The 25,710-nt window shown below is 49.1% G+C and overlaps 1 protein-coding gene across 1 annotated transcript in view; it reads left to right on the top strand.

Moving 5' to 3' along the window:
* Positions 1-386: 386 nt before the first annotated feature.
* Positions 387-25,710, top strand: part of SHISA6 (shisa family member 6) — a gene marked incomplete at its 5' end in the record, with an annotated part of 280,621 nt that continues 255,297 nt past the window's right edge. The window contains 2 exons of the mRNA XM_006099740.3: positions 387-859; positions 24,388-24,548. Coding sequence (XP_006099802.1) covers positions 387-859; positions 24,388-24,548 — 634 coding nt within the window. The remainder of the gene's footprint in view (positions 860-24,387; positions 24,549-25,710) is intronic.

A 25,710-nucleotide genomic window follows, 5' to 3' on the forward strand; every position in this document is an offset into this window, starting at 1 on the left:
CACTTAGGACCCTTTTATTGGGAGAAAGAAAATCCCGTAAAAGGGATCTCCATTTATAGTACGGATACATTCAGATCTGGCGACATAGAAGCTATGATGTTCGCAGGCTTAGTAAAAAAAAAAAAAATAAATAAAAAAAGATATATTCAAAACTTTGCTCCATCTGAGTATGTGAGAACCCTAATGCATATACTTGGTTATGAAAGTATATACGCTCCTCCTGTCGACAGAAACTTCAAGATCTTCTACTAATCTAACTTTTTTGTTAGAGTTCTCTCAGACTTACTATCGTCGCGATGGAGTTTAATTAGCACCCTGGGCAAGTCACCCCTAACGTCGAATGCCAGCGGCCCGGAGGCGCCCTGTCCGGGGCGGCCGCGAGCTGAAACGGCACCGCCCGGGCGTACGGCGTCCCGGAGGCGGGGAGCCGGCGGAGACAGCCCGCGGCGGCGGCGGTGGCGGCGGCGGCGGCTGCCAGCGCGGCAGTCACCTACGAGACGTGCTGGGGCTACTACGACGTGAGCGGCCAGTACGACAAGGAGTTCGAGTGCAACAACAGCGAGAGCGGCTACCTGTACTGCTGCGGCACCTGCTACTACCGCTTCTGCTGCAAGAAGCGCCATGAGAAGCTGGACCAGCGCCAGTGCAACAACTACCAGAGCCCCGTGTGGGTGCAGACGCCCAGCACCAAGGTGGTGTCGCCGGGGCCCGAGAACAAGTACGACCCCGAGAAGGACAAGACCAACTTCACCGTCTACATCACCTGCGGGGTGATCGCCTTCGTCATCGTGGCCGGCGTCTTCGCCAAGGTCTCCTATGATAAGGCCCACCGCCCGCCGCGGGAGATGAACATCCACAGGTGAGAGCCTCTGGCAGGGGCCCGCCCCCAGGCTCCTGGAGCCTCACCCCTCTTCATACTCTTAACGCGCTTCCCTGGTCCCTTTCGATCTCAGCATCCCCGGGTCCCTCCTGACTCTAAAGTCACGTTCACCCTTGCTTCCTTGACATGCCATAAATCAACGCCTCTTGTGCTTGAGGCGGTAGGGGGATTTACAGAGTATAGCGAGGATTGGCGGGGTCGGTGAAGCTTGAGTGTAAGAATTTTACACATTCTGTCATCCTGGGTGAGGGTCCAGGGCGTAGTTTTTATGGCACTTCGGTGTAGGTTCTTAATACATTTGGTTTTCTGAGTCAAACTGGAGCATCAGCCTCAATAAAGGAAATTGACCAATGTTGGAACCTCACGGAACAGAGTACCAAGTGACTTAGTGTAAACTGGATGGTGTTAGAGATGGGGGCGATATGTTGACCAAGGGCAGATGGTGTCTCCTCACCACATCCTGCCGAGTGGGCTGCTTATCTTTCGTGCTGAGCCTGGAGGACTTGTTCTTTTAAACCCTGTAGGCAGAACTCTGAGTTAACACTTCTTGCTGTGCTAAACCTGCTGGGCATCTTTCACTGCTGAAAATTGGGAGGCAGTGGAGGCAGCCTCCCACCAAAACTCATGCCAAGAGCTCAAAAGGTGGTTGGTAGTCCATGGTTTCACCCTGACTGCCTCCCACCCCACCTCCCCAGCTCCCGGTGAGCCCCCTGGGAAGTCAAAGCAGCCTCTTGTTGCTACTCTAGGAACAAAGCACCCAGGGGATATAAACTTCGTTTTGCTTCCAGTCCCTTCGTGATGATGAATGGCTGGACGTGGTTCACCAGAGCCCTCTCGGGGAACAAACCCTGCCCTGGGATAGGCCTCCATGTCCGGCACATGATGTGTGCACGGCCTTAGGAACCGGGACCACCTCTCCAACCAGTCCTGCTTCTGAGTTTATCCATCAGGCAGCCACCCTGAGCCAGAGACCTGTTTGTTATTCTTTTGTCCTGAAAACCCTCTTCCTTCACTGCTGTGGACATTAATCACCTGTACCTTGATGAAGAGAGAGAGGCAGAGAGACATTTCTGAGCACTCCCCCCCCCCTCCCCTGTGGATGTTGAGAAAAAAACGATGCTCCCTGGATTTGAGTCAAATCCTCAGAGTGTGGGTACTTCAATGCTGAAGACTCGGGTGCTGGAATTAGGGCCCTTCCAGGAGCCCCGTTTATGACGCTTGCTCATCACCGAGAGGTGCCACTGCCCTCCGTTCCACTCCCATCTTATTTCTCAGGTAGTGAGACTGTGTCCGCACTGGTCCTGGGAACTGATGGAGGAATTGTGACGAATGGTCTGTGGTCAGTGCAGGTTCTCAAATGCAGAAGGCAGGTGGGATGGACAGCAAAACAAGAACACTCTCTCCTCTGGGTCTTGTCCGAGGAAGAATTTCTTTCTGGACAGGGAAGGAAAGCGGAGAGGGATTTGCCTGTGGGCAAGCACCTTCCTGAAGCAGAGGTATCTGGTCCTTATCGCTCCATCTCTGCTTCCAGCCCCAGAGGCTTGTCTCCTTTTAACCTCCTGTGGTCCTGGCTTCTGATCACACCTTCCACTCTGGCTGTGGCCTTCTGGTTGATTCCATAAACCTTTCTTTGGGATTATTTCTTCTCTGAGTCCTTGTTCTCTGCTCTTGTAGAGGAACTTGCCCCCTGCCCTGACCTTGCCACCTCCTACTGCATGTACTCATCATCACCTAGAAGGGTACTGGTGGTGTTTGGAAGCTGGCGCTGGCCCGTGTTCTACTGGCTTGTGGCCCTGGAGATGTCGCTGGCCCCTCTTGGTGTTTTCTCCCCTCCCTGTTACACTGATCTCCTCCCCTCCCCGAACCAGGGCATATGGTGTATGGCCCTGTGGTGATGCCACCAGGGGCAGTTTCTCTCTGGAGTCGGGGAAGAGAGGTAACCATGGGAAAGGAGATGAATTTCAGCCCTCAGACCATTATGTAAATATGAGATGTTTCTCCCTCAGCTTCAACTCCTGATTTCATTCAGTTCACAGCACCTCTTCCAGCAGCTGCAGTCTCGCCTGACAGTGCTTCGGAAACCATCATACTGGTGCTTGTTAGGTAGGGGACAATGCCTGTCTGTGTTTGGAGGGGAAGGGAGACAAAGCATGAGAGATCCATCCAGGACACCCCATGAGTGACCTTGGGGGGGGGCTTATTTTTCAGTTGGGGGTAACTCAGGCACAGCAGCATCGCATCTTGTCCTCTTCCCAGGTGTGTCAGGGTGAGTGTGCACACTTCAGGGAGCTGCTCACTGACTCCTGGGTGTGCGTGGTACCACGGCTCGGCTCGCTTTGCTCACACTTCAGAGATCGCCGTTTGCTATTTCAGGGAGTTGAATGTGCAGCATTCTTGTTGGGGAATGAGGGTAGGGAAAAGGAGCATGTGAGGGAGAAAGGTAAATATTTGTACCATGATGAGTTCTCCCCAGGGAGAAGGGGGAAGAAAGAAAGTCTATTCTTCAGAGGGCAGTGGAGGAGGTGGGATGTGCATGTGCTTACATATTCCTTGAAATAGTTCAACAAAGACATTTGCTTTCTGAAAAGGCAAGGAGCTCATTCTTTCATTCTTATGTGATTCTCTGAAGGTGGTAGCTGGGCAAACAGGGTGAGGAGGCTGAGTGAGGAGCCCCAAGATCAACCACCTGCTTCCTCCTGGGGTTTCCAGCCTGCCCATGTGCACACGCACACACTCCCTAGGGCAGGGCTACCTCTCACCTCCCCAGTCCCTTCAGGGAAGAACAGATTTAAACTTTTCCAGAATTGACTAGGCGTTGCCATCCTGCTTCAGTGGGAGAAGTCGGTGTCTGTAGGGGAAGCCCTCAGCTCTCCTGTGATCCTAAAAGATGAGCACAGTCGCACTGAGCAGGGAGGGGAAAGAGGCAGAGGAACCCCGTGATCTGGACCTGGAGTGCCCCACCTGGAGAAACGGGGGTGCCCACCTTTACCAATTGCAACCCCTTTTCCCACCAGGATCCCCACCTCACCTTCTTCTTTTCACCTGCCCCGGAGGCTCAAGCTGATGGGCCTCAGGCGTCCAGTGGCTTTAATGCAGTGGTTCTCAACCTTCCTAATGCCACCACCCTTTAATACAGTTCCTCATGTTGTGGTGACCCCTAATTTCATTGTTACAAATTGAACATAATGAAAGCATAGTGATTAATCACAAAAACAATATGTAATTATATATGTGTTTTCCGATGGTCTTAGGCGACCCCTGTGAAAGGGTCGTTTGACCCCCAAAGGGGTCGGGACCCACAGGTTGAGAACCGCTGCTATAATGTTTCAGGAGCAGCTTCTGCAGTGTTTGGGGGGTGGGGGGGAGCTGTTCCTTAAGGGGCTGTTGATGTTGTTGATGTTTTCCCAGGGCCAGGGTTCTGCCCGGGTAATGCCGGAGGACACTGACCCCTTTTTGACATTAATTCCATACCCGAGTCTCACGTTTAAACCTGTTCCTTCCTTCTCACCCTGAGTTGATTCATTAGTGTCTTGGAGATGAGAATCACTTTGAGGGAGGAACTGTGTGGCTTTTTTTTTAAAAAGGCTAATTAACAGACGGGTTGGGAAGCTATTAGGATGTGTTAGATGCTGTTGGTGAAGTCAGAGCTGCCCTGGGTGCTCCCACTGCCTGCTCTGTGATGGAGGGGACGGAGGAATTTGGGGGCAGGGGTGGAGACATGCTCAGGGCTGTGGGAAGAACAACCTGAGGAGATGTTTTTAGGCAAAAGGAAAAGTATTTGGAGGTGACCCTTACAGACATGAAAGGGTCCTTCATCTTTGGGTTCCTCTGCTTATTTCTAGAGGAATCAAGGGAGCACTCCGTCCCACCTCTCTCCCCTCCAGGAATTAATTACACATCCAAAGCTCCGAGTTTCCTCACAGACCACAGAACCACAGCACCATTTGCTGACTGATTTAGTGAGTTCTCTTCTCGGGTTCCTGGGCAATGAATTGTCAAATCACCCAAACACTCCATTTTTTGAAGCACTGTGGGCTCATTATAATGAATTGATCTTAACAGAGAGTCAACTTGTTTTTTTGCTTCAAATACAGCAGTTGGAAGGAAAGAAAAAGAACATCTTGCCTTGGACTGAAGGTCTTAGTCTTGCATGATTTCCATTTTATCTTCGAGTAAAAAACAAGTACATGTCGGGAAAGCAGTGAGACTGTGGGATACCTTAGGAAGGCTTGTGGAGGAGTGGGCAGGGAAGGACACCAGGAAAACAGAAAGTAGTAGAACCAGGAGCAGGAGGAAGGGGTCAGGTGAGAAGTGGGGGGTGCTCAGGTCCTGCGCTCGGTTTCCTGCTCGGTTTCCCTCCGCCGCCTGCAGCCATGTGCATGTGTGTTCATGCAACAGATGCACCGTGCTCACTGCTGTGGGCAAGATATGATTCCAACTGGAAAGTGGATGCTACCTTGGACACATGAGGCTTTAATTAGTAGGTCAGCCATGCAAATACTTTTCCAAAAATTCCTAGACTTGTCAATTCTCCCTGGTATGTTAACTTGCTGGCTTTACATCCTCTGCCACCCGACCCCAAGCCCAGAAGGCATGCACATTTGCCCCTCTTTCCATGTGGGGGGCTCAGAACACATACATTTGAAGGACTCTGCTGCTAAGATACCAAGAGTTTTACCCACAGTTCTAGGCTGGCCCGGCACAGGTAGAGGAAAAATCCAGTGCATTCTTTTCAATCTGTTTTAATGAGAGGTCAGATTGACTGTGCAGTCGATTCAAATCAATTGTGCAGGAAGCAGTGGTGAAGACAGCTGAAAAAGTGAGCTGATTGAAAGAGGTTAATTCACTGGCCCCAGCCAGACATGTCCATGGGTCCGGAAAGGAAGGGAACTGCACCAAAGGAAGCTTCATTCTTTAGTTTCACTGCGTGATTCCTCAGGGCCTGGCAGGATTGTTGCCTTTAGATCTGCACCCTGGCTCCTTTTCCGTGGTTAGTGAGAATCTTCACCACTTGTTGGAACCAGCACCAGCTGGGGCTATTGTATGTCGCCACTCTCCCTCCCCCTGCTTCCCCCCCCCACTCGTTCTGGGTCGTGCATGGTCAACTTTTGAAATTGTGGTGAATTCAAGTGCATCCTGTCTTACAGTTTTTGTTCTATCCCTTGACAGTACATATCTTGTGGAACCACACCATTGTGGTTTGAACTTCACTTGTGTATAAGAGGTCTGAGATGGGTGATGGGGTGGGGGACTCTGACAGACTATGCCAGGGACTAGGTTAAATTCATTTTTAAAATGCCTTCTGCTGGAATTGTTGCCCTCTTTTCTCCATCTTGGGAAACGAACCCATTATTTTTCCCCGAGTCACGTTTATGACCTCGCATTCTTAGATCTTCTTTTGCAGACATTGCAGATAGGGAAGAGGGCTTGGTGGGAGGGTTGAGCAGCAAACCCTCAGAGGCTCTCAGGCCCTCAAGAGCAGGCTTATTTCAATCCCATTCAGGGCAGTTGCTAACCCTGTATATTATTGTTATTATTCCTCTTCTTCTTATTATTGTTATTATTCTTCTTCTCCCCCTCCTTCTTCTTTAGAAGTTAAAGCAGAATGTTCTGCAAAGACAAAGGAGTATTCTGTCATCCATTACAGAATCATAGAATTTTTATTGCAGGCGAGTCATTGAACCTAACTCCCTCATTTTATAAGTGAGACAACTGCAGTCAGGGAGGTGGGGTTCAGGGATGAGGTTTCCTAGCGAGTGGTGTGGGCACTGGTCTAGAGGCTAGGCCCGTGGTCGGCAAACTGCAGCTTGTGAGCCATATGCGGCTCTTTGGCCCCTTGAGCGTGGCTCTTCTTAAGCCTTAGAGTACCCTAATTAAGTTAATAACAATGTACCTACCTATATAGTTTCAGTTTAAAAAATTTGGTTCTCAAAAGAAATTTCAATCGTCGTACTGTTGATATTTGGCTCTGTTGACTAATGAGTTTGCCGACCACTGTTAGGCCAGCGTTTCCTTCCTAGATGCTCCATCTCATTCTGTCCAATGAGAACCTAGTCTGCTTTACTCTGCACACATCTTAGTCACCACTGGATAACTTGCAGATTAGAGATGTGAGTGACAGCTGCTTTCCTTCTCTTTTTTCACTACATTTTTAGCCTTTTCTCATTCAGTTTTCCCATTCACTAGAATCATTTTCGTTAATCTTCCCTGGTCCCTTCGCCGTTTCTCCACATATCTTTTTAAAAGGGCAATACCTTGATCGAAGCATCAACCTTTAATAAGATCTGAGTAATGCAGACCATTGAAGGAGGAAGATACAGCGCAAGCCAGAGAGTTGTGAACCCGGGTGACGGGTCACTGAATCAAACTGTGGGCGGAAATCTTAATGAAAAACCGGGGCTGTGAATGCGTTCTCTCTCTCCCAGAGATGGGCGAGGGTGCCGAGACCCACCAACCCCTGACTTTCAGCTTTGTAGACACCAGACACCTCGAGGCGTGTGGGCCTGTGTGGGGGGTGATCCAGGTTTGTCCTTCAGGGTGGCTCCTGCATGTCCAGGACAGCTCTGTGAGTCACAGGAGCGCACGCGCCGTGCCAGTCCTGCCCTTTCTCAGCTCGGGGCCAGGACTGCATAGGTGACTACAGGTGAGGGGTCCAGAGAAGCTTCAGGCAGGACGGCCGATGGAGAACTTAATGTCGGTGGCATGCCTTTGGGGGCCTTTGCCTGCAGTGTGCCTGAGTCTTCCTTTGAAAGAACCAAGACATAGGTTTCCTAATGTGCCGTCCTTTAAGCACTCACCTTGGGAGGAGGCACACTGGTTCTTTCCCGAACACGTTGCCACAGTTCCCTTCTTGGAAGTGCTTTCAGAGCCAGTGGCATGTCATTGTGACTCTGCGATGGCAGCATATTTGTATCCTCTCAGGGTAGATTCGATGCGTGGAAGCAGCAACAAGTCATGGGGCTGAGGTCGATGAATGAAATAGCTGATCGGCTGGTTATTCATCAGAAGTAAGTGCCTCCAGTAATGAGACCCGCTCTCCTGGGAGCGGCGTCAGCTGCCGCCGAAGGCAGGTGCCCAGGAGGGGCGTCCGGTAATGAACGGCAGCCCCACAGGTCAGGGCTCTGCTCTCCCCGATGACCACTTTGAGGGCCACTTCTCACATGGAGGGATAATTCCTGGCCTTAAGAAAATCAGCTTCATGCCGCATTACTGTGTCAGGGCAGACAGTGGGGAAACTGGGAGAGGGGAAAAGAAAGGAGACGAAGGTGCAGAACACAGCTCAAAGGGTGGGGGCTAAAAAGAGAATCTCCCACAGTTCTGCTGGAGACAGTAGGCAGAGAGCTCAACTTAGATTCCTAATTTGATTCTGAGGGTAAAGGGATCCAATTTCTTTGGGATGCATGTGGCCAGGCGTGGTGTCAGAGCCAGGTGGTCTCTGTGCTCTCTCTTCTGTCCACCTAAATGTCATCGCATCTGCATTTTGGCATTCAGATGAGGTCACCACTCTGGCCAAACAGCCATCGATGGAGCAAAAATGTTGGCAAGCTCAGGAAGATGGGCTTCCCAGGGAGGTGTGGGGGGGGGGGCTTGCCAGCAAATTCCTAATGTGCACCGACTGTGCCACCCCAGGCCCTCCCCAAAGTTCATTCTTTTGACCAGAATGATCACGCCCCGTAGCACAGGTGGGGCCAGCTGAGTTTCAGGGCAGGTGACAGGGGCTCCAGGTGCAGCAGTTCTCATTCCTCTTTGCAGCTGGGAAAGCCACAGGCTGTGCGTGCATGGGCTGGGGCAGAGGCTCTGGCCCTGCTTGGTCCCTGAAGGGCACTCGTGGTCATGCTGGGAGGAGTTAGTCCCGCTATGTGGCTGGGGAGCCCCTTGCCTCTGCTCAAGTACCAGGAAGGGGGATCATCTCACAGGACCTTACAGAACCTCATCCTTCTGCAACTCCAGACAGCCAGCGGCAAGGAGGACCTGAGATCTCAGTTAGATGAGGCCTCAAGCCACATGCATGAAACAGCGAGGGAAACACCCGTAAGAGCTCCATCTCCAGGGCTTGCCCCCAACCCGGCACCTGCTAAGCGCTGGACTGGTGGTGTCTCGCTGTGTCCTTCCATCACCCTCTAAGTATAGGTGCTCATCTAACAGATGGGGAAATCAACTCAAAGAGGCTTAGTAACTTGTGAAAGGTCACATCTCAAGTACATTGCTGGGCTCTGCCTCCTTTGGGGGCCAGCAGGGCAGCTGGCTCTCATCTTCCCCGATGTAAATAGTCAGTGATACTCAGATTACTTGAGAAAGCAAAGACCCACCTGCTCATGCCCTGGGACAGGTTGTCACAGGAAGGGATGGGAAGATAAATGACCTCCTGATCAGGGTACCTCAGGGCTGGTGACCCTCACTTAACACTACATGCTGGGCATGATGGAGCCCCAGGTGGTAAAAGGGCTCTTTTTCAAGAATAGATTATATTGGCTAAGATAGTGAAGGCAATACAAAGAAGATGTAAAAACCTAAACCAGAATGAAAAAAAACATAAACCCCTCCCCTTAATCAAAAAGAAAAAAAAAATTTTAAAGAAAAAAGCATAAACCCTTTTTACAGAATTGAAAGAACCCCGGGACGATTCTACGTGAGACCGAGCTCCTGAGAGTGATGAGAGAAAAAGCAACCTGGGGGGAGAGGATGGACCTTGGGCCATCCCCAGTTTTATTACTGAGATGCACAGCTCACAAACAGCCCCATTTATCACACTTCCCCTCCCTGCCCCATTTCTACCAGCCAGCACTGTGCACAAGACACAGAATGCTGGCCAGCTCTCGTCTGCTCCCTGCTCCAGTTCTGTTCTTTCCCTTTCTTGATTCTCTTTGCCCTGCTTCCCGATTCCTTCTGTTTCTGTGCCCTCGAGCCCTCTGTCCTGAAAGGCACGAGAAAAGGAAGGTGTCCTGGGAAACCCTTAGAGCCCAGGTTTTACTCTCAAGCTCGATCCTCACGGTCCATGGTGGTGGGTGGTGGTGATGACCTTGGTGGTGGTCAGTGGCAGGGCTCAGACTGCCTGGCCTGCAGCTCCAGGGCGCTCATCCAGTTGAGGTGGGGGTGGGAACCGTGGCCCTGGCTCCCCCAGAGACATGGCATTCTTGAGCAGGGTTTCAGCCCCCACCCTGTCTCATTCCTACTCCTGGTTAGAGGGCAGGAGAACCCTAGGTCCTCCTTGTGGAAGCTACAGTCCCCTTCTCAGAACTCATGGAGGCTGCCTCCCGAGCAGGCTTGAGTGGCCCAGCCTTGGCCCTGCTCCCTGGTGGTTGGGAGGAGAGTCGCTGTTTTCTGCAGCTTCCCAAACACTCTATTTCTTGCTTTTTTTTTGGCATTTGGTCTCGTGTACTGTTCCCATTAGCTCCGGCATTAAAGTCTCATTACTTAGGACATCTGTCCTCTAGACATATTCGTGGTTCCCTTAGCCAAATGTCCTCTTCTGGGAGGTCTGCTTCCCAGCCGTAGTCACCCCTTCGCTCTTCCTTGGGTTTTGCTGCTGCAGCGAGGAGGGATCGGAACCCTGAGAGGGAGTGCCTAGAATGGAGGTGGCTGTTCCTTTTAAATGACTTCTGAGAGTGTGTTCCAGAGCCTTCTGAGGTCCTGGGAATGCAGACCCTTGCTGTGATTCCTAGGCACCGGGCAGGGAGGGGACTGAACCCCACAATAGCAAAGAAGTTGCCAGGAGAGCTTTCCTTCCCCCTGTCTTGGGGTCGGCCTCAGACCCCATCAGCAGGAACTCTGACCTCTGGCTGCTTTGCTGAGAGGGCAGGGTCGCGTTAATCCACTTCCTCAACACAAGGGCCTGAGGCCCAGCCCGAGCTCCCAGGACTCCCCATCCCAGCCTCCCCGTTGGACTAGCAGTTGGCCCTCCCTGACTTACCACTGTGTCCTGAGCTGTTTGCCTGAACTTTCCCAGGAACGCTATCCCATCAGCGTGGAAGGCTCTTTATGCTTTGGGAAATCAGACAGCGCTTCTGTTCTCAGATAATCAGCAGCCGGCTCTTACCCACCTCCATGCCAGCCCCTCCTCCCCCACCCCAAGCATTTGCAAAGAGGATCTGTCACTTCTCTCCGTCTTTTAAGTCACATCATTAAAATGTTCCTTCTTGTTCCTTTCGGCATCTTTGTCCACTGTCGCTTCTTTCTCCATCTGTCCTTCTTTTGATTCCTGCTCACTCCTGTTGGGTTGTGTTCCTTTTCCGCTCTCCCTCCGGTCTCCTTCTTGAACTTGTCCTGCTGTAACTGCATCAACTCGGACACTGCAAACTCAAATCTTCTCCAAATTGGACCTGGGCGAAGTTGTTTTTCTTTTCTCTGTCAGATAAAAAGCTGTGATGAACTGACTAATAGCTCAGACAGGACTGCAAAGATTGCGCAGGGCACAGGCACGGTGCAGAAGGACAGATTGTCTTCAAGCAGGCTCCTCCATGGACAATTGGCCTGCTAATTACAAGTCATTCTTATCTATTCAGTAAAGCAGCTCCCCAAAGATCGGTGTTCTTCTCTTTTTTTAAAGCCTAGTTTGTAATCCTGCAATGGCTCAGGAAGCAGTAAAAATGCATTTCCTTCAAGTGTTTTGTAGTTTCCATGTCTGTTTCATTGATTGGGATTAGCCTCCCCCCATTTCTGCTCAAATGGTGATGCTTGACTGTAGGCTGCTTCCAGTTCCCATTTTAATTCCTCCGGAGTCTCCTGCTAATTTCCCCTCTTGTTTCTTTTCTTTTGTATTTCTGACTTTTTAGAATCCAGAAACCCTCTCCCTTTTGGCGTTGTGAATTCTGTTACAGATGCTGTCCTAGTCCCAGAATGAGGGCCTGCCTCCTTCTCTCCTGCCCCAGGATGACCAGCCTGGCAAGAGAGGTCAGGAACCTGGGGGCAGGCTTAGCACAACGTGCCCTGTCTCTGGGGGACAAGGCGGCAGTGAGCTCTGTCTTTGCTCTTCTGTTCTTTCTCAGTGGCCTGTGCCGCCTGAGGAGCCTGCGCACACATACAGCACTGTCTCCAACACCACTGTTTGCATGGAGGAGGCAGGATCGCACCTACTGTGGGACCTGACAGGACACACTTATATAGTCCTGGGTCCCTTAGGGAAAGGACTTGGACCTGTCTCCCTTTGCCTGCTCATGTGGCTCTTGGGGGACACCTAGCGGAAGCCCCCGTTGTCACTTTTGGAGTTGTCATCCACCTGTCTTTTCCTTAGAGCATTTGCTGGGAGCCGAATAGAAGGCAGGCTAATCCCGCTTCTGTCATTTTTTGTCCCCATGACCTTAGCAAGTCCCTTGGCCCCGCCTTGGTCTGGTAGCCTGGCGGTGGGATGGGGGCTACCCCGTTGTGGATGCGTGTTCTTCTTTGGCCCATTCTGAACTCAGCACACCTGGGAGGTTCAAGACAAGAGTCTACATCTGAAGATCTGGACTTCCCAGACAACAGCCCTGGGGGCGGGAGAAGATGCATTTTCCTGGCACACTCAGTCACAAGAATGCTATTCAGACTCATGACTGAAAGGGACTTATGAGGTGTTTTAGTGCCTCTCCCTCTGGGCACCAGATCTCCCTTCTCTCACATTCGTGCATCTAGAGCGGGAGCTCCCCCAAACCTTGAGGCAATCCATTCTGTCCTTAGGATGCAATTACAGTTAGTTTTCAAGGGGGAGCGGGGCAACATTGACTTTGCTGGCATGAGGTCCGTCCAATGGAGCCACCCAGGAGGAATGTATCCTTTTTCCTGTAAGACAACAAGACGTCTCTTTGAATGGCAGTCAAAGCCCCCTCAGACTTCCTTCTCCTGGATTAATATCCCTAGTTACAAGTCTGTTTCTCATGAGATATGGTTTTAAGTCTTCGTGCCTGTGCAAAGTTGTCCGTTATAATTTTACAGGGAAACCTCAAGTGATGTTGCCAACAGCAACGTGTGGGTCTCAGTCATTCAAACACAATTTTAACATCTAAAGATTTTTGGGGGGAAATTGGTCAGTCTCCAGCCATCGGCACTAATCCATCTCCTCCACCAGGATGTCAAGAGGACAAACGTGTTTGCCAATTTTGTTCACTCCTGTATTGAATAGCACTTGGCACAGAGTAGGTGCTCAGTAAATATGGTTGAATGAATGAATGACTTAATTAATTAAAATGGAGAGGATTTTGAGTGGTCATTTCCCATCTACCTCACCCTTCCGATGGTTACATTGATATGAAGGTACTGTGTTTGGAAATGACAGTAGTGTTTTTAATATATATATATTTTTAAATTCTCACCCAAGGACATGCTTAGAGAGAGGAAGGGAGAGAGAAACAGAAATATCAATGTGAGAGAGAAACATAAATTAGTTGCCTTCTGTACGTGTCCCAACCAGGGACCAAACCCACAACCCAGTTATGTGCCCTGATTGGGAATTGAACTGGCAAACTGTTGGTGCACAGGGCAATGCTCAATCAACTGAGTCACTCAGGTTGGGCTATAATGTTTTTAAGAAGGGAAAGGAAAGGAAAGGAAAGGAAAGCAGTGGAAATGAGAGGGAAAGAAAAAGGGAGGTAGGGAGAACGAAGAAAAAAGTAACTGAATCCTTTGCAGAAAATGTTGCCCTGGCCAGTTTGATCCATTTGCCCTTTTATGGCCCAATAAAATCCATCCTGACTTGTTTTGCTTAAGGTCCCTTTGCCTTTCCCTGGGACTTCATCTCGAAGCATCCTTGCACACTGTTGAAAGCATGATCTGTGATGGCCTTGCAGAAAGGAGCAAACGGACACTCTCTTTACACTTGGCTCACAAAGTCCAAGTTCAAGTTCAGCAAAAACTGCTGTGTGACCAGATGCATTCCTGTCCGTAGGCCTGAATAGAAAATGTGGGATGTGGGCGGTCCCTTCCAGGATGACCCATGGCCACAGCCATGCCATGTGTCTCCCTGTCCACACCAAGAGTTTGGCCATCTGGCATCACTGAGTCCTCCAAGACTACCCTCTTCTACCGATGCTTGGTCGTGGTCCTATAGGCTGGGCCTATGTACATACCGGGAGTTATATTTGGATGTATTTGTTAATCAGATACTTATATAGTGCTTACTAGCTGCCACATTCTGTTCTAATTGCTCTACAGAAATTAACCTATTTAATCTCCATAATAACGCTGAGAGGTAGACATTATTTTTGGCCTTCTTATTTTGGCCTAATTTCTTTCAATGTGGAAACAGAAGCACAGGGTACTTAGTAGCTAGCTAATGATCGTCCACACTGTATACCATGTGCCGGCACTCTGACCTAGGCACTCTGCCTTCAGAATCCTTCAAATCCTCGTGTTTAACCACTAGGCTAACCCACCTTCATTTTGCCTCACTATAGATTTAGGTCTGTGTCCAGAGCAAATCAAGGTGACACCAACAGTAACATCAACAGCAACAGCAGCAGGTACATTTATTAACTCATCTATCACTTGTCTGTCCAAGTGCTAGAACAAATCTCGGTGGCATTTTTTGGAACAAGTGGGAGCTGCATTTGATGCCTCCACGTCTTTAATTCATTCTCAGACAAACAATCCAAATATTTCTGAAAAGTCTGGGCTTGTTATTGCTGCAACTGAATCTCCCAGTCCTGGATGAATTTTCCTATGATTGATGAGGCAAGGGATGGAGTGTGTGGAGATGATGCTATTTGGGATGAATGGGGCCCCAGGGGACCACATTCCCTCTCTCTGCCTAGGCCAGGGGTGGGCAAACTTTTTGACTCGAGGGCCACAATGGGTTCTTAAACTGGACCGGAGGGCCGGAACAAAAGCATGGATGGAGTGTTTGTGTGAACTAATATAAATTCAAAGTCAACATCGTTACATAAAAGGGTACAGTCTTTTTTTTTTTTTTTTAGTTTTATTCATTTCAAACAGGCCGGATCTGGCCCACGGGCCGTAGTTTGCCCACGGCTGGCCTAGCTCCTGGCTGGCCATCCAGTGGCAGCCCCAGGAAAGGCGCCCATCAGGATGGAGTGACTCCCCGGCTGGCCTGAAAAACAAAGCAGGCGGCCGAGCCTTCCCTTCCCTCGCCGAGTTCTGCGATGTTTACTGGGCACGATGCATTCCAATTGTGCCGGGGACAACTCAGACCTGAGGAACTGCTCCGTGCAGATGCACAAACATTGTTACCACAACAAAGGAGAGCGCCACAGCCCCTCGGAGCCTCTCTGTATGAGGAGAGCGGTCTTGTGCGCGCACAAAGCGGGCAGCTGTGTTTTTCAAGCGGACTGCGAGAGAACCAGGAATAAGGGGAACTAAATTAAGCCATTCTCCTTGGACCACGTGTATTAAAAATATATTCACTTCACTGGTCCGGAGTGCATATTTCAGAGAATGAGAGCACCCCAGCTGCCCAGTAGGGAAGGATGAGGATGAGGTTAAAGAGGACGCTGGTTGCTCCCGGGGTGTCAATGCCGCGTGAAAACTCAGTTATCTGGGACTCACATAACCAAACTCGATTTAACGGAAATAGAATGTCTGCACTCTACTTTCAGGAGAAATCCAAAAGAAGTAGCTATCAGTGATTTACTTAAAGAAAACAAATCCTTCCATGGCTTGTCCCGCAGTCTTCATAGGAATAGCTTCTAGGTTGTCTGCATTTTGCTTAGTTTTCTCTGTGAAGAGAATGAAAGATTAGACCGGTGGCCCACTCACGGAAGGACCTTGCAATCTTAAAAAGAAAAATTATATCCAGTGTGCTCTACTTAATTTGGCAGGAATACTTTTAGAATATTCTTCAAAAACAGGAGTGTTCTCATTAGTCTGTAGGAATAAGAACGTTAACCAGAAGAGCTTGTTCATCTATTTGGCCTTCTGTCATATGTACCCAGAGCATAAATTGCTTCCTACCCCCAAAGAAGAGAAAGTGGAGAAAGTGTGTGCTTAGGGTTCTAAACTCGCCAGCTTGCCTTGCTCTCAGCACAGGAAAACTTAATGACTACTCGCTGGACTCATATTCCCCATTCTGTGTTATTTGAATGACTCAGAAATCCAGGGACAAGGCAGAGGCAGGAAAGTGTATTAATTCAGATTTAAAAAACAACAACTTATTACCAAATGAACTAAGGGTCCCCAGGTTCCTCACTTAATTTGGGGGAACCTAAGTTTTTCCATTTGTTCACTGAAAATTGTGACAAAAATTCCAAGGTGTTTTTATGTGTCCCCCCTTTTCCACATTGGTTTTTAAACTTGGAAACTCCGTGAAGCCTGGAGAGCAGGACTCCTCACTTTGGTCTTATGCAGAGCAAGGGTCTAGTGAAGTATATTGTTGCTCTGCCCTGAATTTCATTTGACAAAAATGCTAAAACAATGTAAAAACTTTCAAAGCTGTTGATGTTGGTGGCTCACTGAAGTGAATAGGACTGGGCAGTTGGGGGCAGCTGAGTTCTGTCTGGGTAGATATTTCCACTAAAGATTGAACACGCTAAAACCTTGTGTTCAGAGAACATTGCAAGGACATAGTAGGTGAAAAGAACAAATGTGATTAAGTGATGGGGGGTTAGAATGATGGATGGATGGATGGATGGATGGATGGGTGGAGCATTGGATGGATGAATGAATGATTGAATGGATAATTCAATGATGTAAAGCCAGCCTGTGTTTGAAATCTACATTTACCATTTACTAGTTGTGTGACTTTGGGAAAGATAGCAAATCTCACAAAATCTTAGTTTCTCTCAGCAGTAAAATGCAGCACCTGCTGTATAAGGTTGTTTTGAGGATTAGATAATATGCACGTAAGAGTTTCTGGCACATAGTAATTGCTTATTAAATGATAGCTTTTAATTTCCCAAGCAGGCAAGACTATGAAGCAAAGTTATGAGCAGAGTTGTTTATGTTCCTATTGTTAAGGGGAATCATTTGCTATTTTAAGAAAGATTTCATGTCTTGAACGCAGGTGCCTGCACATCAGAATGTTGATTGGGCGTGGTCCCTGGTGTCGAGATAACTCAACACCTAGGAAATTCAAACACACTTTCATGGCCTTGGGACCACTGACAACAGTAACCAAGGTTTTGGGCAAATAAATAATGGGTCTTGACCTGAATCCCTCATTTACTAATTGTCTCACCACGCCCGAATGTTAACCGGCGTTTGCTAAGTGAGCAGATCCAGCTGGCAAGGCCAGAAGGACGCATTCAGCCTGCGATTCACAGGAAAGTGAAATGTCCGTAATAGGCAGTCCCAGGACACCCAGACTCAAGTCCCAGGCGCTTGCTTCACATTTGTTCCATCCTGCTCTCATCCTAGGATTAGTCTGAGCCTCAGTTTCTTGTTGAAAATGGGCGTAATCATCGCTACAAAGGTCACAGGGTTAGTACGGCATCGCCCTGCATAGGGCAGGTGATCACCTTTAGAAACTAAATGTTATCCAACGTGAGATGGCACCTCAGTTATGCAGATGGTTAGTATACAGCTGTGCTGAAGGGCTCGTTTTCTGGTCTGAATGATCAGAACGACAGCTTTCCCTGCTCAGGCCTGCTGTCCAGGTGATCACTGTCCCCGCCTGCCACGCATCCCCCAAAGCAAGCCACGGAGTCCATGTGCCAAAGGGAGCAGAGAACCACGGCAATTAGCCACATAATTCAGGCAAAATGCATTTTTATTTGATATATCCAGATATTGCAGCAAAAGTGGCCCTGGGGGAGAGGGAGATTGGAGCAAGCAGGACAATGAGCAAGGTTCTTCAACTTCTTAAATTGGACAGGGCTGTGGTCTGCATGCGAGGTGCTCGGCTGGGAACCTGCCCTCGTGCCTCACTTGCTCATCTCTGTCTCTCTCCCTCTGATTCTTGTTCCCTCTGCATGCCTCTCGCCTTCTGAATCACTTTTTTTTATCTGAATTTCTCTTTGACTGTTTCTCATTTCCTCTCTCGCTCCTCCTACCTACTTGTTTCTGTCCCTCTGATTCTGTCCCCCTTCTTTCTCTCTCTCCTTGTCTTTTCTCTTTCTCTCACCCCCTTATCCTGAATTCTCTCTCTCTGCTTCTGCGTCTCTGATGTGCTCATTCTCTTTCCATCTGTCCACATCTCTCCACCTGCTTCCTTTCTCTCTGTCTCTCCCTCTGTCCTCTCTCTCTGCTTGTCACTGTCTGTCTGTCCCTCTCTCTCCTTCGGATCTGAAAACTGCCTCTACTCTTTTACAGAATCCGCTTCCCTTGTTCCTCAGTGACCAATTTTTTTTTCCTGCGGTTAGAAAGTAGCTCAGGCCTTAACCCATTTCCTCTGGCGCATCCAAATTAATTAGGTGAGGTTGGGATCGCACATTCAGAATTAGAATAATATTTATCAAGCACCCTGGAGAGAAGGAGATGGAAGATGGAGAGGAATGGGAGCAAGGAGGGAGGTTGGAGCCGAAGAGCTGAGGGAGGGGGAGGGGAGATGAGGAGAGAGAGAGCTGGCAGAGGGGTCGCTCCTAAGGACACACTGTCTGGAAAGGATAATCTTGGAGAATGGAGTTCAGGAGTCAGGGAAGCACGCAGGGCTGGGGGGGGGGGGCGCACCCTGGGACCCTCAGATAGCCTGGCTCTTCAGGGAACCTTCTCTAGCATGTCCCTCCTCTTTGGTGGTGCTGCCCAGCTCAGCTCTGCCAACTGGGCATCTGAAGAGGATACAGTGCAAGCCATCATCTCTAGGAGACAGGTGACTACACCCCAGGTAAAGCTCACTCTCCAGCAGCAGCCACATCTGAGCATGCTCAGTGTCCACCACGCCTGGTGGTCTTCAGGAAGGCATCTTCCCTCATCCCTCAGTCCTCAGAGCCCGAGTCCTGCAGGGCCTCTTAGGAGGTGGTCACCAGGAGACTCCCCATCCTGGGAGGGGTGAACTCAGTTAGAAATTTCTTCTCTGCTGCATCTTCGTTGGCTGATGAGCCTCAGAGCAAATCTACTCTGAAATGGCATTTCCACTGTCAATAGGGACACAGGTGAGGCTGGGCTGGAAGTACTACAGCTGGGCTGTGAGCCAGGACCTGAGGATGCACTGCTAACCCCAACAGACATGGTCTCTCCTCAGGATGTGGTTCCTGTGTGGCCAGCTCCCCTGTGCCCCAGAGCCTAGCCCAGGGTCCGATCTTGGTATGGGCTGCTCAGTAGATACCTGTGGGTCCAGACTGCGTTGAGCCTGAATGAAAGACCTGCTTCATCTGGTGCCGTGTAGATGTAAACCAAGGTTTTCACCCCTGCCACTATGACACTGTGGGCCATACAATTCTTTGTTCTGGGTGTTCTGTGTGTTGAAGGATGGTTAGCAGCACTCCTGGCCTCTCCCCACCAGATGCCAGTAGCACTTCCTTCCCCAGTTGTGACAACGAAACTATCTTTGGACCTTGCCAATGTCCAAAATCACCATGGAAAACGAGTGATGTGGATTCAGGCTTGTCTTACCAAAAGCAGTGGACTTAACCATGAGAATCCATACTCCTTCATGGGCACCAGACAGTAGGAGTCCTTAAGAATTTGGGAGGCAAGGCAAAGAAAGAAAAATCATATAAACCTTTACTGAGATACAATTCACTTACGGTACAATTTATCCTTAAATTTTAAAGTGTACCATTCAGTGATTTTGATACATTTAGAGTTGTCCAGCTATCTACCATTTGTCCAGCTATCTACCATTCCTATCCAATTTTATAACATTTCACTTTCCCCAAAAGAAACCTTATACCTATTAGCAGTCACTCTCCATCCCCTCCCCCAGCCCCTGGTCTACCTCTGTAGATCTGCCTGATCTGGACATTTTATTTAAGTGGAGTCATTCAACATGTGGTCTTCTGTGACTATTTTCTTTCACTTAGCATGATGCTTTCAGAGTTTATTCATGTTGTAGCATGTGTCAGTTCTGCATTGGGGATGTGCCTGCAACCAAGGTAAAGGTACATGCCCTTGACCGGAATCGAACCTGGGACCCGTGAGTCCGCAGGCCGATGCTATATCCACTGAGCCAAACTGGTCAGGGTGGACATTTTATGTAAGTGGAGTCTTTCAACATGTGGTCTTCTGTGACTATTTTCTTTCACTTAGCATGATGTTTTCAGAATTTATTCATGTTGTACCATGTGTCAGTTCTGCATTGCTTTTTAAGGCTGAATAATAATCCATTGTGTGAATACACCACGTTTTGTTTATCCACTCAGCAGTTGAGGTACACTTAAATTGTTTCCACTTTTTGGCTATCCTATATAATAAAGAGGTAATATGCAAATGGTCATCACACCCTCATGCTGTCACACCATAACGGCTCAGACACTCAACACTGGGGAGAGAGGAATGGGGACCAGCCAGGCTGTGGCCTGGGAGAGGGACAAGCAGCCCGCCCCGTGGTCCTGGGCGCCTGCGGCTGCGGCACAGGCAAAGCCGCCTGCCCACAGTCCCCTGTGGCTGCGGCCGGCCTGGGCAAAACCGGCCCGGATCCTGGGTGTCTATGGCCAGCCAGAGGGAGGGAAGCCCGGGTCCTGGGTGCAGGGTGAGGCAGAGGCGGTTAGGGGTGATCAGGCCAGCAGGGGAGCAGTTAGGGGTGATCAGGCCAGTAGGCAGAGATGGTTAGGGGCAATCAGGCAGGCAGAGGTGGTTAGGGGCTATCAGGCAGGCAAGCAGAGGGGTTAGGGGCAGGCAGGCAGGTAAGCAGAGGGGTTAGGGGCAGGCAGGCAGGCAGGCAGGCAGGTGACCAGTTAGGAGCCAGTGGTCCCGGATTGTGAGAGGCAGTCAGACATCCCCCAAGGGGTCCTGGATTAGAGAGGATGCAGGCTGGGCTGAGGGACCCTCCTCCCCCATGAGTGAATTTCATGCACTGGGCCTCTAGTTATTAATAATGCTGTATAAACCTTCATACACAACTTTTATGTGGACATCTGTTTTCATTTCTCTTGAGTATATACCTAGGAGTGTGAATTGCTGGGCCATATGGTAACTATGCTTAACACTAGAGGCCCAGCGTGCACAAAATTGTACATGAGTAGTTCACTTCCGCTTGCCTCTGCTGGACACCCTGCCCATCGCTGTTTGCAGCTTGTGCCCCGCCCCACCTGCCGTGAGAGCCGCTGCTCATTTGGTCATGATGGCGTTACGGCATGATAGCCACAGGCCTTTTATATAAGAGATTTTGAGGAATTGCTAAACTCTTTACCAAAGGGCCTGCACCATTTCACATTCCTACCAGCAGCTTAGGAAGGCTCTAATTTCTCCGTGTCCTTGCCGACATTTGGCTACAGCTGTTTCAGTGCGTCTGAAGGGGCATCTCATTGTGGTTCCCATTTCCGTTTTCCTGATGGCTAACGATGTTAAGCTGCTCTCCACGTTCACCTTCTTTAGAGAAATGTCTCTTTATATCCTTTGTCCGTTTTTAAACTGGGTTGTTGGTTTTGTATTGCTGAATTTGAAAGTTTCTTTATGTAGCCTGGATATGCCTCTTATCAGAAATATGATGGACGAATATTTTTCCCATTCTGTGGGTTATCTTTCATTTTATTGAGAATATCTTCTGAAAAGTTTTTATTTTTTGATTTTTTTGTTATTCTTCACCTGAGCATATTTTTTTCCATTGATTTTTAGAGAGACTGGAAAGGAAGGAGGGGGAGAGAGAGAGAGAGAGAGAGAGAGAGAGAGAGAGAGAGAGAGAAAGAAAAAAAGAAAGAGAAAGAGATGTGAGAGAGACACATCAATTGGCTGCCTCCTGCACGTGTCTCAACTGGGGCCTGGGATCGAACCTGAAACCCAGGTACATGCCCTTGACCGGGAATGGAACCCGTGACCCTTTTGGTGCTTGGGCTGACGCTCTAAGCCCTGAACCACACCGGTCAGGGCTAGAAAAGTTTTTAATTTTGATGAAGTCCAATGTATCTTTTTTTCTGCTGCTGCTTGTGCTGTTGGTGTCATATCTAAGAAACCACTGCCAAATGTATGGCCCACAGATTTATTTCCATAATTTCTAAGAGTTTACAGTTTTAGCTCTAATATTTAGATCTATGATCTGTTATGAGTTAATTTTTATATATGGTGTTAATTAAGAGTCCAAGTTTATTCTTTTGCCTGCAGATAACTAGTTGTCCAAGCACCATTTCTTAAAGAAACTGTTCTTTCCCCATTGAGTTTTCTTGGGACCCTGGTTGAAAATCAATTGGGCTCTCAATTCTATTCCATTAGTCTATATTTCTTCTCTAACTTATAGCTCACTATTTTCTTACCATGTAAAGGTGGTGGGAAGGTGTTGTTGATCAACAGGAGGATGAAGGAATCCGGTAACTTGCATACAAGTGTGGTTTAAAAAAATAAAATATTTATCACATTTTGAAATTAGAAGGCATGTTAGAGATCCTGCTCATGTAAACACTTCTTTTGCTAATAGGGGGAAAAGATTACTTTAAAATTTTATTTATTTATTATTGAGTTGACATTGGTTAATAAAATTATATAGATTTGAGGTGTACAATTCTATAATACATCATCTGTATATTGTATTGTGTGTTCACCACCCCAAGGCCAGTCTCTTTCCATCACCACTTACCTCCCTTATGTTCCCACACCCTCTACTACATTCCTAAACTCCCTTCCCTGAGGTCCATGGTTGGCAAACTGCGGCTCGAGAGCCACATGCGGCTTTTTGGCCCCTTGAGTGTGGATCTTCCTAAGCCTTAGGAGAACCCTAATTAAGTTAATAACAATGTACCTACCTATATAGTTTAAGTTTTAAAAATTTGGCTCTCAAAAGAAATTTCAGTCGTTGTACTGTTGATATTTGGCTCTGTTGACTAGTGAGTTTGCCGATCACTGCCTTAGGTCATCACCATGCTCTTGTCTGTGCCTATGAGGTTTTGTTGGTGGGTTGTTTTTTTTTTTTTTTGCCTAATCCCTTCACCTTTTCCACCCAGCCCTGCAACCCCCATTCCCTCTGATAGCTGTCAGTCTGTTTGTTCTCTATACATTGTAATGTTAGAGATGAACGAAACTGCCCAAAGGCTCACAGCTCATCAGTGGCAGAGACTAGGATTAGAACCCAAATCTCTTGAACCATCAAGGCGATTTTTTTCTTATTCCCAGGCCCTGAATCTCAGGTCTCTGACCCGGACCACAGGTCTGCCTGAGCCTCCTTTACCAAGCTAGTGAGCTTGTGTGTCCTCCCTCACTGCTGAGTCCCCTGCAGTGATTGTGTATGAGGGGTGGCCTGTGTCTGCTCCTTCCTTTCCCACTGAAGGAAAGCAGTGAGGGGAAAGCAGTTGGAAAATTGGAAATTGCTGTGTAAATGCCACCGAATGATAAGATTGCCGGTTTGATGCTCTTCTCCCGGGAAGGGTCAGGGTGTCAGAGGCAGCAGAATGGAAGGAAGCAAACCACTTTCAGACATGCTTTTAAACTGCCAGGGTTGTCACTTCCCAAGGGGACAGAGTATGGGAGCTGCCTTGAGCCTGGGGCTGGGCTGGGCTGGCTGTGTCGCCTCGCCTTACATCTCAGGGACACCCCAGGTAGATGGAAGAGCTCTTGCCCAGCTCATGCAAGATGGGTTCACTCAGACCTGGGGACCTGGCCCTAGAGGGACAGTATCCAGATGGTGGACCCTTGATGCTGTCCACACTCATCTTTGTCTTTTCAGAGTATCCCTGTGTGTCTCTGTTTTCAAGCCACACTGCCTATCTCATAGGTCACACCCACAGAGTGAGTCCTGTTTGAAACCAGGCTGTGGAGTGATTTCCCCTGAATTGTGAGCCCTCAAATGGCAGGAGCTGTGTCCGGTTTCCTCTGTCTCTGCAGGGCCAGATGCAGGCTGAGTGCTCAGTGAATGCGGGTTTGCATGTCGAGGCTCGGGGTTGAGTGAGTCTGTGAGGGAAGCTTCTCCGGGCTCCCTGGTCTCTTGCAGAGGGGGCGGCCTCTCCAGCACCAGCAGCCGCTCCCTGCGCCTCTCCTGCCTGCGCATTTCCCTCCCTGCATCTGTAATTGCTCTCTCCTCCAGGCTCCAGTTGTGTTCCTTCTGTACCACCCATGTGTTCTGATACCTTTTTATCTGTACATCCTGTCATTGCAGCTAAATCATACATTTCTTTGATGGCAGGAGGTGTGTGTTGTACTTATTTGGGTCACCAGCATAGAGCACGTGCTACTGGGTGCGTGTTTTTCAATGGGGAAGTGCTCGCTCTGATATGGCAACCTGCTGCTGAACGTGAGGCCCACAGTGTCAGTCCTGCTGCAGTGACGGCCACTGGCCAGTGGCCCTAGATATCTGCCGGGAAGCGGGGTTTTGGGGAAGCCAGTATTTTGAAAGGGCTCAGAGTTCCTTGATTGAAATGAATTAAAGAAACCATGATCACCGCATTCTAGTTGCCCAGCATGGCAAGCTCTAGCCTGCATTCCCACTGAGCCCAGCCCCAGAGGAAGCGGTGGCTGTGAGCTGAGTGCCCAGGCTCGTCCCCTCCCGCCTCTGAGCATGCATCGGAGGCCTTTGTGGCCTGCACACCTGCCCAGGGAACCTCACTGTGTTGTCTCCTCCCATTTAGGGCTCTGGCTGACATCTTGAGACAACAGGGACCAATCCCCATAGCACACTGTGAAAGAGAAACGATCTCGGCCATCGATACCTCCCCCAAGGAGAGCACGCCGGTCAGATCGTCCTCCAAAAACCACTACACCCCCGTGCGCACAGCCAAGCCGCCTCCAGGTAAGTGCGCGCTGAGCGCCTTGGGTCTCTGCTCAGGCTGCTGAGAGGTCGCGGTGATGTTGCTGCTCCCGTGGGGCAGGTCGTGGAGCCTGTGCTGTCAGACTCTGATGGGCAGCTGGGCTTGTGGGAGTCTGGGGTCTGCCCCCTGGGGAGGGATTGGCATGGTGGAGACGCCGCCGATGCGTGTTCACCCAGAGGAGAGCCGTTGATTTAGGGCATCTGTGATGTAGAGAGTGGTTGGCAGAATCCTCTTGCCTGAAAGGGAGCTTGTGGTGTACGGTCACCCGGTCACCCGCCTGCCCATGTTGGGGAAGGTTTAGACCGACTGGGATGCTATGTGACAAGAAATTGCTGCAGTCATTGTAGAGACTTCTCAGCTGTTAAAATCTCAAAAACAAAACGAAACAAAACAATAAAACAACCCCCCCCAAAAACAACCACACAAAAAAACCCAACACTTCGAGGGTAGGGATTCTGTCTGGGTTGCAGGGTGACCCTTCCCTGTGCTCTGATGATTGCTGGCTGGATGATGAGTTGCCATGTAATAGCAATACACCTTCTGCTCTTCTGCTTTGTCATTACTGTAACTGTATGAAGGGAACCGAGCAGGGCTCACTTCCCTTGTTGTATGAAACAATAACTGAAGCTCAGAACTTTTGCGACTTGGACAGGTCACTAAGATATTAATAATAAGACATCAGTAATGACAGTGATATAACCTCTCATGATTGGATCTTGCTCTGTGCCAAGTGTTTTGCTGAGCATTTTGTGTGTTTTTCTTACTGATTCTTCACAGCAGTTTTAAAAGTACTTATATTGTTCCCATTTCACACGAGGAATAGGACGGTTCAGTATGTTTCCCAAAGACAGGGTTGTTAGAAAGAAAGCCGGGATTCAAACTGGGGCATAAAGGTAACAATAATCGGGACTAGAAAATCCTAATATCCTAACCTAGCAGGGTCATGAATCCATGTCTGAGTGGACAGTCTCCTTACAAGTACAGCTGGGGAAGTTGTTTCTCATTATGAGCTGTAACAGACAGCCGAGTACTGACCCCAGTCTTCGACAGAGCTTCCACTTTGATACTCGGGTCTGAAATCTGCACATCCATCTCCCTTTTCAAAGGATGGGCTGCATATAGTGTGAACTAACCCTGCAATAA

Source organism: Myotis lucifugus, unplaced genomic scaffold (assembly GCF_000147115.1).
Source record: "Myotis lucifugus unplaced genomic scaffold, Myoluc2.0 scaffold_282, whole genome shotgun sequence".
Classification (NCBI taxonomy): Eukaryota; Metazoa; Chordata; class Mammalia; order Chiroptera; family Vespertilionidae; genus Myotis; species Myotis lucifugus.